A 19,568-nucleotide genomic window follows, 5' to 3' on the forward strand; every position below is an offset into this window, starting at 1 on the left:
TGATTGTCCCCGGGCCCTGCACCCCCCCCCCTCCGTGGACGACCCTGCGCACAGTTGACTTGCGTATATGAGTGAGGCCAGCGTCACGATGCCCCTGTGAGCCCTAAACCCTCCCCCAGGGGGCCACCGGCGGCAGCGAAGGGGTGGGGTGGGGGAGGGTCTGGGGAGCACCAAGCCGGGGGGCAAGGCTCCAAGTGGAGACAGGGATATTAAATTTACTGCTGCTGTGATTACCACCCCATGGCTGATACTATCAGCGTGCCATTAAAGCGACCTCGTTCGGAGGAGTTGTTTAAAAACAAGGGAAGGGTGAAATTAAATGGCACCAAACAAAGTTGCCGTGTGTACACCGGTGTGTGTGTGCGTGCGCGCGTATCGCTTGAATTACATGCGGCGGTCGTCATTTTAGCTTCAGGTTCATCAATGGACCCTTGAATCATTTTGTTCGCAGAAATTACATCAGCTGACCCTCATGGTGGAGCCATTTCAAAGCCCGCCCCCCTCACTGGCTACTTATGCTACATAAACTTTAAACACAAGACCGTGAGCACATTCGGAAATTCGAGACATCCTATCGAGCGTTCGGAAAAGTAAGTGGGATTGGGAGGCCGACTGGCGGTCAAGATTAATGACGGAGTTGCAGGCAAAGGAGACAAAAACCACTAGCGGGGACGGAGGCCATGAAATCAGCTCGATGGATTGTTGCATCCCGAGACCACGGCTTTGGGGAGGAGGTCTGGGAGGCCGTCATCCAAGAGTGGGCATATCACAGCCGATGGTGATTCAACAAAAGAGCAAACATGCCGATTACCCCCTATTTAACTCGGTTCTCCATTCATTCAACGAAAACTGGAAGTACTGCCCTGGCGGGGTTGTGCGTTCAATACCGTACGCGTATAGTACACTTAGAAGTGTTGCCGCTGTTGCGACTGAGCAAGTGCGGGCCCGCTAAATGTTTGCTGTTATTTGCATATCTATTTCCCCACATCAGTCATTGCTCACTGCATTTTTTTTTTGCCAAACGTGTTCCGTTCATTGATTGCGCCTCGTGGTGTCCGTTGCGGTAATGGACTGACAGACCGGGTTCACAATGTCGTTGTGTGCGTGTGCTTGCGTTTGTGTGTGCGTGCGGAGAGCGGTGGTGTAGTGGTCAGCGCTACGCTGCGCTACGAACCCAGCGACCCGGCTTCGATTCCCGCTCACGGCCAACACCCAGTGGCGACGATTATCTGAACCTCCCCTAGGTCGACTCAGTCCTCAAATTAATACCTGGTGCGATGTGTAAACATCGTCACTAGAGAGACAAAGGCGGCCGGGCGTGGTGTTGCCCACTTACCCCTCGTGTGCCGTGCCTACCTTCATAGGTGCTCGCTAACAGCACTTGCCCCAACAGTCTGTTACAGGTTGCCCCGTGTGTGCGTGCAGTCGGGCTGGCAGTCATGCCACTGTGCCACTCGCTGTGTGCACAGTGGGTGGTGGTGGTGCTTCTCTGCCGAGGGGTGGTTGTCGATGTCGTGAGCCAGGTGGTGGAAGGGTTGGCGGCTTTTGGCGAGTGTATTCTGTTTGTAGTTTGCCGTTTAATCGTTGCTTGTTGTTGTTGTTCGTGTTGTCGTCGTGGTCGTGACACGCACAGCTTGTTGCCCACACAAAAAGAGGCAGGATCATGATTATTACACTGAGGTCAGCAAGCACAAGGAGGTTGTTGTGGAACAGTGCCACTTCCCATCTTGATAATCATAAAAGGGTTCATCTGGCATTCAAAGGCCATGGGGTTCAAACGCTGAGTGACCCTAATATGTTCCTGATTGATTTATTGAACCTCTTTGAAAATGCAAAAACATGAAAAAGTAAACAGCGAGAGGCTGTTAAAGACCCACCCCGGCAGACGGCTCCCCCGCCAGATTGACATTCCTTTGGTTGTTCAACATTTTTTCCGTCATCTTCTCCCCCCCGCCCCCGCTCCCCTTGCCAACTATCTCACGAAATAATTGCGCCCACCGCTCGCTCCGTGGCCGCCCTTTGCCTGATGTTTGCGAGGGCCCTGAGGCGCAACGGCACGGATGCCGGAGGTTAAAACCGCACGGTGCCGTGCGGCGATAAGAGGGGGGCTGGGGGGCCGGGGAGAGGGGGGGCGGGGGGATGGGGGGGGGCTGAGGGGGGTGGGAATCCCCATGTCTCCCGTGCCCTTTTCCAGCTTGGCAACGGACCTCGCTGCCGGTGCCGCAGACGTCGGGGACACAAATGATGACAGTGACGCAGGGCCAACGCGGTGGCCTCACGCCCGCCGTTGGCGCGGGGACAAATGGAAACGCGGCTTAACGTACGAGATGAGCCAGATGCACGGGGCTTGACAGGCGGCCGTTTGGGTCGAAGGTGGATAAAACTGATCGGAGGTCCGCGCGAGGAAATTTACGAACGTTCCTCGCGGGCGGCCAGATATTGCGCCGTGACATCTGCGAGCAATTACCGGTTGACTGTTTGAATAACCGTGCCAAGTGATTAATCGCTCCTGGGTGGGATGGAAGCGGAGAGATGTAGTGTCATCTGTGACCGCCTGCGGGAAATGTCGAGACTTTATGCGACTCGAGGGAGACTATCCCGATGTGGATAGAGGCTCTCGTTTTTTTTTCTTTCTTTTGAATGCGCAGCTTCACTCGTGTTCGGTTTAAGTTCAAGCAGTCTGGTGGAACTGCGTAATGAATCTAAACCAAATAGCGGATATTCTTAGGTTTTTTCGGTAAAGTCACGTAGGTAAAAACATTAAAAAGTAAAATAAAATAAAAATAAAAATCACGACGTTTCGGAGGCAACACAAGCTTCCGTCTTCAGGTGGTACCGTCACAGCCACGACAGCTGTATCAAGTAAATGAGAGATTGCAGGAGTTACCACTGCGTTTATATAATGGCGGGAGAAGGTGGTGGGGCTCCTGCAATCTCTCATTTACTTGATACAGCTGTCGTGGCTGTGACGGTACCACCTGAAGACGGAAGCTTGTGTTGCCTCCGAAACGTCGTGATTTTTATTTTTATTTTATTTTACTTTTTAATGTTTTTACCAACGTGACTTTACCGAAAAAACCTAAGAATATGAATCATTGCAGTCACGAAAGCTTCAAATCTAGAACAAATAGCGGATGTTAAGGCTACACGATCGCAGCGGCCCTCAGCCCACGAGGCTGACCCTGGGCACCGGGGAAGCCGATGAGGCGGCCATGTGGAAAGAGTCAAATGAGCAATCATTAATCGGATGGGACTTTGTTGGCGGACGTGATGCTCAGACGAAGACGGAACAAATTACGGGCAGTGTTGGTTTGTCGTGCTCGGTGACTCATAGACTATTGTCTGGCTGGTGGTTCTTTCCGCATTCATTGTTTGTTTATTAGGAAAGAGTGTGTGCACATGTGAGCGCCTGCGTGTGTGTGCCTGCATGTATCATTACCAGAAAAATGTCCCATTCAAATCAAAGACTTTTTAAAAAATCTAACCACATGAGAGCCTTTAAAGATTCATTAAAATAAACATTTTGAGAATATAGGCTGTTCTAGTTGTTCAACAGAAAATACAGCTATCTTTGACAGGCCTATGTTTGTCCAATGCTGGATGAAGGCCTCCTTGCGGTGCTGTGTAGGTGTTGCGGATTGTTTGGCCATACTTCACCACACTGGCCAGTGTGGGTTGGTGAAGAGGGAGGCCCAGGACGAGGTCAGCTATCACTCGCCACTGTTGCTAGCCATGGCCTGGATTTGAACTCAGGCCTGGTTTGCACTCAGGACACCGGGCTCATAGCACATTGTGCGAACCTGCCACCTCTGTAGTTGTTTAGGTAAGAAAGTTATTTTCTTTAGAAATGTAAATATACATTTTAAACTGGTGTAATAGTATTGATTGTCATACCAGCAGACACTGGCCCGCTGTTGTGAGCGATGTTATTGGGTCCACTTTACAGCAGACGGCCCCTTTTGGCAATTTCAAAACGGGAGATTACCCGACGCAAACTTGAGTTAACTCTTCAGCTCCGTACACACATTTCGAGATGCGTTTTTGTCGCTTACAAACCCGCTCGGTGGTGAACACGATGAGCGCTCGGAAAACCCAGCCGCCCAGCCACCCACACAATGACCGACGTAAATATGACCCCCCTGCAATAGAGGTACGCATTGGGAAGCGTCCAGCGGGTTCGTCGTCGTCCCTGCGTTGGGCTCCCCCCTCGACCTCGCGGCTTGACCACCCACCGTGGCGTCGGTGTGCGCGCCTGTGTCCTGCAGTGGCGGTGCTGCGCTACGCTGCGCTGCGAACCCGGTGACCCGAGTTCGATTCCCGCTCGCGGCCACCAACACGAGTGGCCATTATCTGAACCCGGTCCTGGGCCTCCCCTAGGTTGACTCGGCCTCAAATGAGTACCTGGTGCAGCGTGTTAAACTTTACCACGAGGGAGACAAAGGCGGCCGGGCGTTGGTGCTGGCCGCCCACCCCCTTGTGTGCCGTGCCGGCCTTCATAGGTGCTCACGAGTAGCACTTGCCCCAATGGTTTGTTAAGGCTATACAGGGGATCTCTGTCTTTGTTTGGAGAGGGATGGAGGTGTGCGCTGCTGCAGTGGAACACCATTGCATACATCTCCTATGATGGACCAAGCAAGGCGAAACATTATACGGCGAAAGAAATAATAATGATGCAGATTGTATCAGCAGGGCCCCTTGGCTTTATCTGACTGAAAAGCACTTAAACATTTGTGGGAAGAAACAAAAGGGAGAGACAATGGAGGTAACTAAACATTAAACAAATGAATGATGTGTGTGTAAAAAGGTCATTATTTGCAGTTAATTCTTCGACTAGGCCACATTAAACAGGGAGTCATGACAATGTGCACGGCTGTTTGCCAGCCTCCTTGCTCTGCTTAATCACTTAAATATGAGGGATGCACAGTCACTACCATAAACCATTTCTGAAAAGGCCTCAGCTATTTAAAACCGACTTCTTTCATTCCCTCCTCCACACCTCCCTTATTTTCTCTGTTTTTTTCTTTTTTTCTTGGGGCCACACAGAAGAACATGCTGGCCCGGGGTTCTGGAAGTATTTCAAAATAACTCTTGTTCACAGAATGTTAGTTTCAGGGGAAGCAATGTTGGGCAGAGATGGCCGTGTTTAGATGAAGGTAATTTTCCGTGTAGCCCCTGAGCTTCATTGCCACTGATGGGCACGGTGCCACATTCAAGCAACCCGAAGCAGGACTCTGCAACGCTTACCCCTTGACACTTCTGCATCAGCCAAACCTAAAGGGCAAAAAGTACAAAATAAAATAAAAATCGTGCCATAGAAGTAAGACATTTATTGGTAACTTTAGGCCGCGGCAAGCCAGATGACTGATGTCGCCTGCTTTGGCTTGGAGGAAAATCACTTGGCAACAGCAGGCATGAGTCTTGTTTCCTCAGCTTGCTGACACTTTGGGGAGGAAAAGTCAGTCCGTGAGAGTTTTTTTTATGGATGACATGCGGGCCCGTCTGCATGGAAGCCCTTGAGTGTTTGCGTTCAGGCACAATCTGTGTCTGAGTATGCGCGCGCGTGAGCTCGCGCGCCACTGGGCTCTGATAGTTTATCATGTGAGCCGCCGCCTTTCGCTGTAATTGAATAAAAGTATTGAGGTAATAGCTCTGGCAGCAATTCATGCCAACGCGACGTGTAAACATTACGCCATACAGAGTTTTTTTTACGTACGTGTAGCACCAGACATTCTTGTGAAACATAAATTTTTATTTTAAATAAGGCAATCAAGTTAAATTTAGAAGGGTAAAATAAAATAAAAACTATGAATCGATGCCATGGAAATTATTGCTCCATAAAGTCGTCGACGGAATTTGGAGCTGAATCTGAAGTATGTGTGGCCCGCGGGCGATGGAGGTGGGGTGGTGTAGTGGGCCACCTGGGGTTGGGCAATGTGTGGTGGTGTTCCTGGTCACCTGGGGGTGGGTGATGTCGCGTGGTGTTCTGAGTCACACGGGAGTGGGTGATGTGGTGGGGCGATGTCGTGGGCTGACTAGGGGGTGGGTGATGTCGCGTGGTGTTCTGGGTCACATGGGAGTGGGTGATGTCGCGTGGTGTTCTGGGTAACACGGGAGTGGGTGATGTGGTGGGGCGGTGTCGTGGGCTGACTAGGGGGTGGGTGATGTCGTGTGGCAGTGTTGTAGGCCGACTGGGGCCGGACAACGTGGTGTGGTTGTGTTGTGTGTTGGCTGGGGGTGAGAGACACAGATTAAGGATTTCGCTCGGATTTGGGGAGCACTCTCATTGGTGGAAAAGACGATGCGATGTTTGCAGCGGAGGAGGCAGGGTTGCACCTCCGTCTCCGAGGAAATCATATCGCTGGGCCTTGAGCTGTCTCAGGATTCATATCGTGCATCCCTCAGAGCCCTGCCCGTATTTTTGCACGCGGTGCTTTTATTAAAGCATATTGTAAACATCCATCAGTCGGGATACTTGCAATTTTATCAGGGAGTTCTGGTTTCCACTGTGTGCTCTCAAAAAGTTGAGAAGTTGCAGGCTTTCCGCTGTCTCCCAGGCCTGGATTAGTGCTAACAAGTTTACAAACTGCATAACCGAGGCCCTACGTCTGTCGTCATACCAAATTCCTGAGTGACTAACAACGGAGTTATTTTAAAACTCTACGAGATACGTAATTAAAGCTATGTGTGCGGGATCTCAACTGGATAATTTAACACCTTTATTGGACGTAAAAAAAAAAATCCGCTTCCCCCATGGGGTCTTGCGCTATAGCACTTGATTTGAGGAATGGGGTGAGAATTAATCACGCGTCAATTATCTGTCCAGGCTTCAGACTGAGTTGTAAGAACATATCTGGGAGAGACTTCACTTTTGATAGTTTTAGTTCTGCACGTTAAGATATGACGAGTCGTCACAAAGGTTTGACGCATTATCAATCAAGATGCAAGTTTGCACAGCTTAATTTACGCCGTTATCGTAAGGACGTCATTGCACTTATTACGTAACTTTTTAAGGTTAGTACAAATGTATATATTCAAACTAGGGGTTGTTCGGGGGCACCTTTGGCGCCCCTCACAACCATTTACGGCCTTCGGCCAGGGAAGTCACTAAAAAAATTGCACACGAACGACGCATTGAATTGTATTGTGCTTTGAATTTGATAATTTTATTTTTTCATTAAAAGCTTATGTAATTTTACATCTGAAGACTTCATTAAAAAGGACATTTTGTGTGAATCTTCTCTCGTCGTTAAGTAGATGGCCTTGCTGGGGGTTCGGTTCGATGCGGACTTTCACCTGTTTGGGATTGCGGGATCGAGATAAGGCGACATAGAGCTGCTGGCCGTGTGAGAAGACCGCCGTCTGCAGATCGATTGCAACGTAATCGAACATCTGTCCCTGCGCCTCCGTCGTTCATGCAGGGTGCGCGTAGGTTTACAGCGCCCCCCGCATGAAAACGACGGAAAGTGCAGCATTCATCACAGATAGATAAAGTTGTGCGCTTATATAAGAGTATGATACAAATATGACGCTGGTGCAAATCATTTGGAGGTTTTATTCTAAAATAATTTGTTGCTGTCGCTCATAAGTATAGGCATGTAAGGCTTTGGGGTTATATTGTGTGCTCATATGCTTTTATGTGATTCCAGTATCATGTGTGTGTATGCATGTAGAGTGTGCATCCATTGGTATGCAGAATAAAAAAAATCAAAATAAATACACACTACTGCACATTGTAAGGACCAATAATTACTCGAATAATTAAGTGATTGCGATATCGTTTTCCCCCCGCTAAATAAGATCAACAAGCATACATTGTAAGTGGTATTGGCCAAAAAAAACTTCCCGTTACTGAAACATTTCCTGCAAATGACTAAATTGGCATTATACATAGCAAGGTCTCCCCCCCTTACTGCAAAAACTTGGCAGGACCCTCCTGAAAAATAGTCTTGAGACTCAGTGAGGTTTTCCTGGGTAAACAAGCATTATAATAATACGTAAAAATTACGTTGAGGAAAAGTACTTTATATATATATAAAAACACGTTAATTAGCATTGCCTTACAACAGAAAAATGCATAGCCCATCTGAAGTTTAAAGCAATAGTTTTTCTTCAGAGCAGAGGAATAGAGCAAAGGGTTATGAACTGAATTATAGTTTGGGATTGCATTTTACTCTGTGGGGCCCAGAGAAAACTGGCATATGTTACGTAAGTTGACATATGAACCGTGTTCAATTGACACGTGAGCAGCTATACATCAGTAGACATTGCATATCACGTGTCACTCGGATGAACGTGAGACACGCGTGCTTTCCTGGACAATGACGATGCAAAAAAGAAAAAATCTAATTCTGACGTTTTTATTTCTCGCCCGTGCCCGTTGCCCCCAGTGCTACGCGACGACTTCCGGCAGCAGCCGGCTGACGTGGTGGCGGCGGCGGGGGAGGCGGCCATGCTGGAGTGCGTGCCGCCACGCGGCCACCCCGAGCCGACCGTCTCGTGGAAGAAGGACGGTGTGATTCTACGCAGTGGAAACGACGCCGTCAGGGTGAGTGAGCGGTCGCCCTCCTCGCCTGGGTAGGGGGCGGTTTAGAGGGGGGGGAGTTGGAGGTGGGGGCAGGCGATTCCACGATTTCGGACGCACTTTGTGGACGCTTTCAGACGTTGTGGAATTCAAGTGCGGTCTTGAACTGAACTTCTGAACTAATGAACTTCTTTCAAACGGTACGTAGCCAACCGAGCTAATCGGAGGTTGGGGGGGGGGTGTAAGGACATGTTGAGCATTTCTTCTCTGAAGCTTTCAGCATTACTGCTGGGCACCTTCAACTCCTGAAGATGCTCGCAGTAGGGAAACCACAGTAAGTGCGCTCACTCCGTTATTCTCTCATTTATTCGTGAGGCGGTTGCCGACTCGCTCCGACTCCGCACTCACGAACCATGCCGTCCTGCGCCAGGCACCCAGACAACTTGAAAAAAAAAGATTATTGATTGAATTATTACGCTGGGTACCATTGAAAATTGTGCTCGGTCAGTTCGCTCTGTTACACCTAAACATCACGTGGGCTCCGGTCAGCCATTAAACAAAGACGGTTACCGCATCGCACGCTTTCAGGTGCGTTCCTCTGGCTGTCTGGAATGCTCTTCCTTCCGACATTAGGAATCCACTGCAACTACTTTTGTATCTAGATTGAAAACTAAGTTCTTGAGAACTGCTTATTATGTTTAGTTTTTCGTCCTTCCCCCACACCTTGGATTAGCACGATTGGTTACGTATGGTGCGAAAGAGGTTCAACATACATACAGTGCCTGCAAGTTGTGCGATTATGCGGAAACATAATTGCAAGGGCGATGCAGGCAGATTAGGCGCATCAAGGAAATATGTACCTTCATGTGTTGCACCAATCAGCTGCGTGTAACAACACTTGGCGCCTGTGAAAGCCCATATTTGTGGCTTGCGTTAAACTCAGTGATTATCAGGCGCTGTCTGTGCCCCATGCTGTATTTCCAGTGCAACCGAAGAGTGACCTGATATGTGCTTTGTTAACGTTGGCAGAGCTTGACTCCATCATCAACACGCTGCCTTATGACTGGGAAAATACAGATACAGTATTAACGTGTCGAATGTTTCCAATTGTCCTATGTTTTTTTATACTTCTAAAAACTTGCAGTGGTCTTCATGTCAACAGTGTGGCAAATCGCCAAGGTGATGTGTATTGGTTGTTTTGTCAACTTGTAAGTCTGGCCCTTGCTGTTAATACATTATAAGATATGAATCTGGCCCCTGGTGTAATGTATTATACAAAAAAAAAACACAATGGGTTGAGCCTGTGGTTCTCCAGAGTAGAACATTTGTCTGAAAAATATTCGTCTATTATGTACAGTACATGGCTGTATATTATGTCTAGCTGGGTGGCACAGCAGTGGAGTTTGTGGCTTCCTTTCAGAAGGTTGGAAGTTCAATCCTGCTGCGGTAGATACATTGAGTCCTGCTCTGTGAGAAGTCAACAGTGATCGTCTAATGAAAATACTTGCCCCCACCATATGACTGTGGAATTTCCACCACAGGCTAAGGGCTGCACCATGCTCACTCAAAGAAGGAAACCACATCGACATTGATTGAGTGTACAATTTAGAACATAGAATACTTTAGACATTGATTATACCATTGTTATATTGCTGTCAGCTTGGGGAGGTGTTCTTCCAGCTGTGGATAGATCAAGGCTAATGTTAATAATGATGGTGGTGTGTATATTTCTATTAAAGTGTCAGTGCTTGTTCAAGTTGATGGTGGAAAAGTATTTCAGTCATAAACTGTGCACGACCGCCAGCAGTGGATAGACTAAGTCTGCTGCTGCTGCTGATGATGTGTATATTTCCGTTAAACTAAACGAACAAAAACTAAAATAAACTTATTTTATTTCACCAAGTAAGGCCCACTGAGCTATATAGCTCTTCTATTTAGAACCGACCTGGCCACAAATGATAGCTCAACGAAGTGGCTTACCATGTGGAAACTTTACCATGTGGCTTACCATGTGAAATTAAAGAACAGTGCTTGCCAAGGGAGGTGGTGGAAAAGCATTGTCAGCCTTTGTTTCTTCATTGCTGCCCTTTGATTCGTGCTAAAGGCAAGATTGCAAAAAAAATGAAAGTGAGAATTTTGCAAGGTAATAAAATATTTATGAAACAATGTATTCAGGATTTTCTTGATTAGCATTGAAGTTCACGCGTAAAAAAAATCATCGAAAATTTACGGTTGGGTTTTTTTTTAAAGGTCACTGTTAAAAAAAAGAATACACGAGAAAATAACTATTTGAATGCCAATTAATGAATTAACGATGAAATGCATTTGTAGTCACTGTGCCAATTTATATTTGATTCTAGTTTGCATATTTCACTTCTGCGTTATTTGTATGATAGTGCGTCTGTGTGTTGTGCAAGCTCTGTAAACCAGCTGTGTGGGGCTTGAACCTGTCAGCCTAAGAATGCGCGCAAGTGTAATACATTTTAATCTGTGCCAGATCCTCCAATACTACCGATGTCCTAGGTAAACATTCTCAGCTCTTATCCTTAGCCATGATCTATCAACTGCTGGGTGTAGGCCCTCCTAAGCCACAGTTTTGTGTTCAGTGAGCTAAAAGAACCTCAGCCCCAGTCACCGATGACTGCATACAAAATTGTAGAAATTCGGTTTTGGATTTCATGAACCCCATCTCATCTCAAAATTATACGACTAAACGTAATATGCACTAGAATGCGTTAGACAGGGTGAACCACTCCCCTGTATGGGCGTGCCGAGTGCTGTAAAGTGGTTGGTGCAAGATCGGCCCCCTTGAAGGATATCATTAAAATACAAAAACCCTGCAATATCATAGCTTGTAATTCCAAAACGAGACACATTGGCTCTGCACTGGCGGTCCTAGAGTACAGCAAGCACACATTCTCCTTGGTTGCTGAATACCGACCGCTTGATTGGGCTATAATTGGTGAACACAAAAAAATAAACAAAAGAGAATGCGTGCGAGCGAGAGAGAGAGCGCGAGGCGTGGGGGCAGAGTGGCAGGCATTCCCAGGCGTGCGCTGGTCCTGATGAGCCGCTGACGGATGAAAGTTTAACCCCTGCAACATCCACGCGATCCGTGCAATCCAGAGCCGGGAGTAAATTTAGATTTCGGCAAACAAGTGCGTTGAGACGGGCTGCATTTCTGGGAAAAAGGCTGGCCCAGAGTGCGAGCGAGCACCTTGGTTGCTCGAAACAAGTTTTTAGCACCGAGATTGGTTTTGGACTTTGTGCGAAAAGCTCGTGATGTTCGTGTCAACGAGAAGCAAGTTTTTTTTTTTAAATAGCTGTTTTCACACCCGTCTTGCCTGTCAATTTCCCCGCTCAACTTTCTGCTTCCCCGTGGGACGTGGTGGAGGGGCCGGCGTTGCTGGAGGTTCGAGCGTGGCGAGCGACCTGGGAGGGTAGGCTGGGGTTGGGGGGGGTGGGGAATTGTTGGGGGGGTTTGTTGACCACCGTAGCAGCAGCAGCAGCAGCAACAGCAGCAGCAGAAGTAGTTGCGTAAATGGTTCCTTTCTTTTTCGACCCTCTTAACATCATGCGTGGACAGAAATGTGCAGCGCGATGGGAAAAACACGCATTTGATGTGAGGCCCCCTGACGCGAAGTTGCCCCGTCTCGTGTTCCTTCAGGCGTGTCGTGTGCAACAGGTGGCAGCACGGAGAGTTTTTTTGGGGGGGGGGGGGGGTGTGCGAACGTCTGTGTCCCGATAGGGGGGGGGGGGTCCGTGGTCGTCTCCAAAAAATAGCAGTCGCCTCCAAGACGCGACCTGACGTGGATGGGGGGGGGGGGCAGGGGACGGGAGGGGTAGCGCACGTGGAGCGGTGGGGGAGAGGTGGGGACAGAGTGGGTAGACCTGTGCTGCCCACACCTCCCCTCAAGCCAGCGAACTCCCCACAAAAGTGCTGATTAAAGCATTAGGACGTGATTGCTGTGCCCCTGGTGATGACCCATTTCTCAATTCTTAAACATCCTTTTTTTTTGTAATGAAACCCTCCCGTAGCTGTAAATTACATTCTTTGAAAATGTGCGCTTTGCTTCACAGATATAATTCCTGAGCTGTGGGATGAGAAATCTTAGCTGTGGTTACAAAAAAAAATCGTTCCTGGTGAGCTTTCTTCTGTCTGTGCTCTGATGCACGTAGCGGCTGTGAGGTGACATAATGCATTCTGGCTGTTTTCATTTCTCCGCTGCAGTAATTGACGTGATGAAATGTCCAGTTTGTCTCTCCACTCTGTCCGTATTTCTTCTTTTTTTGTTCCCCTTCCTCACCATCTCTTCTCCCCGTCTGGCCCCGTCTCTCTCTCTCTTTCTCGAACACGGTTCATTCGCGGCTAATGCACGAGCCTGCCATTGTACCGCACTTCTGGGTGCAATTTACAACATCGTTGCGAATGGGAAATGACATTGCTGGTGTCGCGATAATTTCAAGGGGCTCTTTATCAAACCACCCAAACACCCGTGATTGCTCCGAACACCCACCTCGTTGTCGTGGCATACGCTATCGAGATCCCGCGCTTGCCCGTTCTCCTGCACGTGCTCGGGTTTCTTTTTTTGTCGCCGGCGTTTTTTGGCTCCTGAATGTCCAACCGCAAAGACGACAGCCGCGTGTGCACGCAACTCGCTCTCAAGACAGATCAAGAAATGAGACCCGCGGGGGAAGGCAAGGGCGGCGGTAATCAGCCTCATTGTCTGCCAGTGTATGAACTCCGTGCCAGGCGCGTCCTGTGCCAAGAAAGCAACTTCAGATGCTGCTGCGGATAAATGTTTTATTTACGCGCTGGGAATTGACGTAGAAGCACATTTTCGAGGTTTGTGTTGCGGCAGGACTTGACCCAAATAGGTGACTTTGTCCAGGGACAGGCATTTGACACACGAGGCTTGGCTCTTTGTTGCCCAGTTTTTGTAACGTGCACTGGATCGCGGTACATTGTGTGTCCTCACATCCAGTTATTCATGAGCACTCCATAAATTCGGTGGAAAAAAGCACAGATGCACATATCCTTGAATTGCCACGGGCATTGTTGGCCTTTAACCTCACGCTGAGTTGATATGATTGCATACGAATGTGACTCTGCAATAATTAAAATTGGTCACTTTACAGTACACAACAGAGAGAGCACTCAGGAAATAAGTTCATACGGGTCCTGTACGAGCTCAGCGTGTGTGGGTAGCGGCTGGCTGTGGTCCGTTAGAGTGTGTGGGTACATGTGTGTGTTTGTGTATGTGGATTGGTGTTATAGCGTCACGTGGGCTGGCTGTACTAGAATCAAAGGCACCGCTAACCGGACATTTGATTCCTCACCATGGTGCATATCACCATTTATAATTAGAATATGAAATTGGCATGGGTTTTCAGTTGTTCAACCGAGCACACTGATGCTGTGTGTGGAACAGCACTGGGGAGGCAAACTTTTTGTGCCAGGTGTGTGTGCTTTCCACAACAACAACAGCCCACCAAATACTTCTCTGCCATTGCTGTATGTATACCAACAGCACCTTCCAAAACAATATGGATAGACAGGGATGTGTATGTAAGGCATGCCCCAACTTACAAACACCATCTTACGAACACCCGACTTACGAATACCCGCACTTACGAACCAGCTTCCATGATTTTTTATGATTTTTTAACATCGACTTAAAACGCGAACTCGCAAACCGATTCGCGGAACTATTTTGTCCAATGGAGCGATCCTCCGCGAGATATGATGAGCCAGCCTCTTGCTTGCGTGAGATGTTGTCCGCTGGGCCACTACACCTTGATGTCGTATGCCACGACATCAAGGTGTAGCTGTTGCCCGTGCCCGCCGTCGCTACTTTGAGCTCATGGCAAGCGACGCAAAACCTTTGAACTGCGGGCCGCTCGGGTTTCCGCAGCGAGTTTACGCCGCGGCCACCCCCTGGTCGAGCAAAACCTCGCTGGCATTTTGCGGGCGTTGTGTTAGCCACGTACCTGCCAGTTTAAGTTTCACGTCCTGTCAAGTACGGTAGCAAATATATTAGGCTGCGTAAACACGTGCCGCCAAGTCGCATGCATTGTACGGAAAATCCTTTCGCCCGGCGAGGAATTCAAAAACAAAAGTGGCACTGATCCACGGTCAATGGACGGAGTGCGGCGTGGGTATTTGCCGGGTTGCCATGAAGAATTTTAATTCAAAGTTGTAGAATTTATACAAATACTTTCTTGACAGAGAAAGAGGGGATAGAAAAATTGAATTGAAATGCGAGTTTAACAAAACATGGCATTTTTTTTTAAGCAGGATAAATGTATTGCTTCCTCCTATACAAATAAATGTGATTGAAAGTGGGAGCTGTAAGTAGAGACACTTCGTCAGCTCTTAGCGAAATCATGAACGGAAGCATTTTTTAAAATGGAAAATGCGTTGATTATTCTAAAAAATAAATTCATATTGCTAAATTCGATTAACCAAGCCCATCTTTTGGATGGAAATCGCCATTGAATTTCCGCGACATCAACACGTCGACTGGCTGAAGTAGCAGCCTCTCTGTATCGTATAAAAAAACCCACTTTTGGAGGGAGGAGAAAACACTCATTACATGACAATCACGATTTGCATTGCGAGAGAGCGAGAGTACTTTTCCTCCCCTAAATTCTTTACCGAAATGCAGCTGTTGACTCTTGCGTCGAGTAACCTCACCGCCACTCGCCCGGCCCGGTCCTCCTCGACCGCTCGCCCCCACGTGCTCGTGGAAGCCTCCCACAATCAGCGGGCGACACTCGGAGTCCTTAAAGCAGCTTTACCTACAGTGTCTCTCCCCCCAGCCACCCAATGGAAGCTTTTCAAACGTGGATGAATGCAGGGGGCATTCAGGGGCCCTGATGAGAGGGAGGGCCCCCGATGTTTTGTTCGCTCGTCAAAAGTCCCCGGCGAGTGAAAAAAAAGGCGTCTGTGTTACAACACGGGAGTACGCTGCAAGTTGCGTGGGCGAACGTGTAAATATTAGATTTACGTGACACCCCCCCCATTGCACGCCATACATTCATCTTTCCCGCCCCCCAAGAAGGCGTTGGGCAGATTTTACAGTGTCTGTGTCCACCAGATGAATCCTTAATAGGTGGCCTCGCATGCTGAGTGATTGTATATTATTTCCCCCGTAAAGTACAGTAAATAACGAAACAATCTCACCTGCCATAAAGTAAAACGTTACAACTCAAGTATGGCTTTTAACTGAACTTTTAAATTAGCTGAGGTTTTTCTTCTTCTTCTTTCCCTCCAGACAATTGATAGCCATCAACTGCACTATTGTGGCTTGTGTGCGTGTTTAACTGTGTGTGTGTGCATGCATGCGTGTGAAAGCTGTGCGTGCGTCTACGACTGCGCGTGTGTGTGTGTTTGCCAGCGTGTGAATGTGTGTCTGTGCCTGTATGTGACATCGTGCGTGCATACATGCATGCGTGCGCATGTATGTTTTTGCGCGTGTGTGCACGAGTGCTAACGTGTGCCCTGTGCACGCGTGTGAGCCGAATGCCTTCAGATCGCTGCTCGATGGCATTGATGCTGGATTTAAAAGTGGTGCTAAAAAAAGGATCGGTGGTTATAAATGGCTGTGGGCCAGACTCTACAGAGACTGCATTGTAGGGGATTTCCGGGCCTGGGAATGCTAAGCACAGTAGTTTGTCTTTCTATAAAAATGTTCTCGCTCACTGACATAAGGAACTCAACAACATTTGCCTTTGGCAAGTGTGCTCAGAAAACGCGAGGCCCCGTCCGTCGTCCTTTACTGACACGAACGCAGATAAAGGGCTTTTGAATCATTGGGCCCTTCTTGCTATTGGGTGGACAGGCTAATTTGAGATGTATCATGCTTGCCTGTGAGTTCACGGTTCACCAGTTTGGATCCAAACCATTCCTCGATGCTTCGTGATGCGTAAAGCACCGCGGAGCGTGCTGTCTCTCGAAAAAAAAACACGCGGGGGTTTTGGACGGGTTTTTTTTTACTCCCTCTTCCTCCCCCTCTCTCCTCGCCCTCGGTAATGGACGCCGAAGACACCCGCCGCAATGCTTCGCTGAAGTAGGCCCATTGTGCGACAGGTCATGACCAAACAACCGAGCGCTTATGGGAATGCATGCACTTCCCAAACAAGTCGAGTCTCGTTGGAAACAGGCTTCGGTCGGCCCGATGGTAACAGCCCACGCTACGCGGTTCAGCAGAGCGGGGCGCGGCTTCCCTGCGAACGCGCCGTGGTGCGCCGCACGTCTCGCGGACCCTCGCCGCGCGATGGCGTTCAAGCGAGCGCCGCCGATGAAAAACGCTCTCCAGCGACTGCGGCTCTGGGCGCACACTCGGCGAGGTGTTAACTACCTCGCCTGGTATGCAAGAGGTCGTGGGTTCGATCCCCACCCTGACGCCTGCTGCTGTATATTTGGAGTTGACTTGTTCTCTCTCGGTGTGGTTTCGTGGATTTTTCTACGGGGCCCTCCAGTTTTTCACCTCGGCATTTAGAAACAACATGCCGTTTAGAGTATTTGGCCGCAATACATTTCCACGTGAAGAGCCACTTCTTTGAACTATCATTGGTGATAGCCAGGTCGCTTATAAAAAAGAACTATACAGCTCAGTGGGCCTTATCTGGTAAAAAGTAAAATTGTTCATAGTTTAGTGTTTTTTGTTGCGGAACAAGTTTCCACAGGCGTCACTTCCACCCAACTTCGACTGATGGAGCCCGACAGATCTCGCGTGAATCAGTTGGCGGCTCCTCTTCCCCTTTGCCCGAAACGGCACGAGGGGACCGGCGTTTCATTTCCAGGCCAGGTGGTTATTAATCCTCGGCGACGGCGCACTTCCCGCGGCGTTCGCCCCCCCGGAGCGGCTGCGGCGAGCGGGCCGCCCCCGTACAGCGAGGGCTCTGATTGCGAGAGAAAAATAACACAGCTGCGGATCAAAACTCTGGCGGCCGCGTGACGACACGCACGGGCGCGCGAGTGCGCGAGTGAGAGATTGATCACGAGTGCTAAAGCTAGAGGTGTAGCCCTGCAATTGCTTGCTCACATCACTGCTGGCGGAAGGGCCTCCACTTGAGGGAGCTCCAGAGAGTCCCCTCCAGAGGGTATTTTGGCCTACTTTTTCACACTGGTCAGTATAAATAATAAAGAGTATTATTCTTACCCCTGCACAGCCACCTGCCCCGATCACCTAACTGTGGTTAGGGCGCTGTGGTAGCGAGATATTCACTACCTCGCCTGGTTTTGAAGGAGGCGGTGGGTTTGACCCCGACCCTGACGCCTATCAATTTGGAGTGTGCATGTCCTCGCTGTGGTCGCGTGGATTTTTCTCCCAGTCCTCTGGTTTTTCCCTCCACATTTAGAAACGTGTTTAAGCTGCCATACATTTACACATGATAAGTCACTTTGTTGAGCTATCGTTTGTGGCCAGGTCGCTTCTGAAAAAAAACCTCTAGCTCATTGGGCCTTACCTGGTAAAATAAAAATAGCTCAGTTTTTTTTAGTTTATACCCATTAATACTGCTGGGTTAGGGGGAGACATTTAAGACACTGACAATTGTTTCAACTGCCGTGCCGGGAGATCAAACCAGAGACCTCCGGATTGCAATCCAGTGTGCCAACCATTTACACCATGGCAGCGTCCCTGGACTCGTGACAAATCTTGAGAGCAGTGGCCGTGCGACAGTGGCTTGGAAAGCAACAGACGGATAGTCGGCTGTTGACGGTGACAAAGATTAATGAGCAACTTTGTCTTGATTTTTCTAATTGGTGGAAATCCAAGCGAGCCATTTTGCGTGGCACAAAGCATCCCCTTATGTGTCCCTTTGGTTTGTAACCGACTCGACGAGCCTAGCCTGGAGACATCCCCTTTTTCTCCCACATCATTCCTGTAAACCCTGACCCCTATAAGTGGAGAGGTCGGCAGTTACAGAGGCAGCGACTCGTACGAGCCTACGAAATCACCGCCACACCTTATAAGCGAACTGAACCGAATCCATTTTTCGAGCTTCGCCAAGCGGAGGAAAAAGCTGAGAGGCAGTGCTCCGTTCATTACAAGCACGTAAAAAAGGTTACGTGTTTTTTTTCTTTCACGAGAGGGCACAGCTTACTGACTTTATGAACAGTGCATCGTTTCGCCCGGTACATGATCGATGGTCACCCTTGAATGCCTTTTTGTTTCTTGTGTTGAAAACGCGCGGAAAAGAGTGGTGTTTTTTTTTTGGAAAACTCACAGGGCTGTAAATGTGGCTCTTTGGTCTGGCCGGTGGGATGCCCGGCGTGGACTTAAATGAAACCTCTTGGGGGGCATTCTCCGCAGGAAGTGACCTGTGACCCCAGGCGTGGGCCTGGTGGATGTCCTGTACCTGTCATGAGTCGCGCGAGTTAGTGCCACCGCCAGCAGCAGCAGCTGCGATTCGCGTGAATCTTGCATAGTTTTGTTACTCCTGAGTTAGGAAGTTTCACGTCTGTTGAACAATGCCTGGGATTTGCTCACGTGAGCTTCTATGACGAAAATCTGTTGCGAAAGTTACGCGAAAGGTTGGAGCAGCATATGTGCCTTCACCTGCCCTGGACTATGACTGCATTCACTGTTTGGTTTGGGGGCGCTGCAGAAACATTACCTCATGAATTTTAATTGAGTGTAACATATATTTTTATTTATATGGTGGCATGTACTGTTAACCCATCAGAACTGTTCTACATAAACAAGCGCTAAATTCCAACTGTTGATTAAAGGAACCAAATAAAGAGGTGATTGTTGCGGGGTTTTTTTTTATAGCGGGGTTACGTTTAATCAAATGTCACAAAGCCACACAAACGAGGCAACGGCGCAATAATGTATCATTTGTATTCTGGTGGTCGTTAGGTTATGGGGTATGTAGTATTAGTTATATCCGGTAATTGGATATTCCGAATGTGACAGGCTGGTTTAGCATAATACAGTCCTCCTCTCTGTGGCACTCTCGTTTGCTCTCTCATTCACTCTCGCTCGCTCGCTCTCACTCGCTCTGCAAGTCACCCTCTCATATGCTCCCCTCTCTC

The 19,568-nt window shown here is 48.7% G+C and overlaps 1 protein-coding gene across 1 annotated transcript in view; it reads left to right on the forward strand.

Moving 5' to 3' along the window:
• Nucleotides 1-19,568, forward strand: part of LOC144932748 (roundabout homolog 1-like) — a 159,215-nt gene that overhangs the window by 73,095 nt on the left and 66,552 nt on the right. The window contains exon 3 of the mRNA XM_078857151.1: nt 8,388-8,545. Within this exon, the coding sequence (XP_078713277.1) occupies nt 8,388-8,545 (158 nt within the window). The remainder of the gene's footprint in view (nt 1-8,387; nt 8,546-19,568) is intronic.

Source organism: Lampetra fluviatilis, chromosome 5, assembly GCF_964198595.1.
Source record: "Lampetra fluviatilis chromosome 5, kcLamFluv1.1, whole genome shotgun sequence".
In the NCBI taxonomy this organism is placed as follows: domain Eukaryota; kingdom Metazoa; phylum Chordata; class Hyperoartia; order Petromyzontiformes; family Petromyzontidae; genus Lampetra; species Lampetra fluviatilis.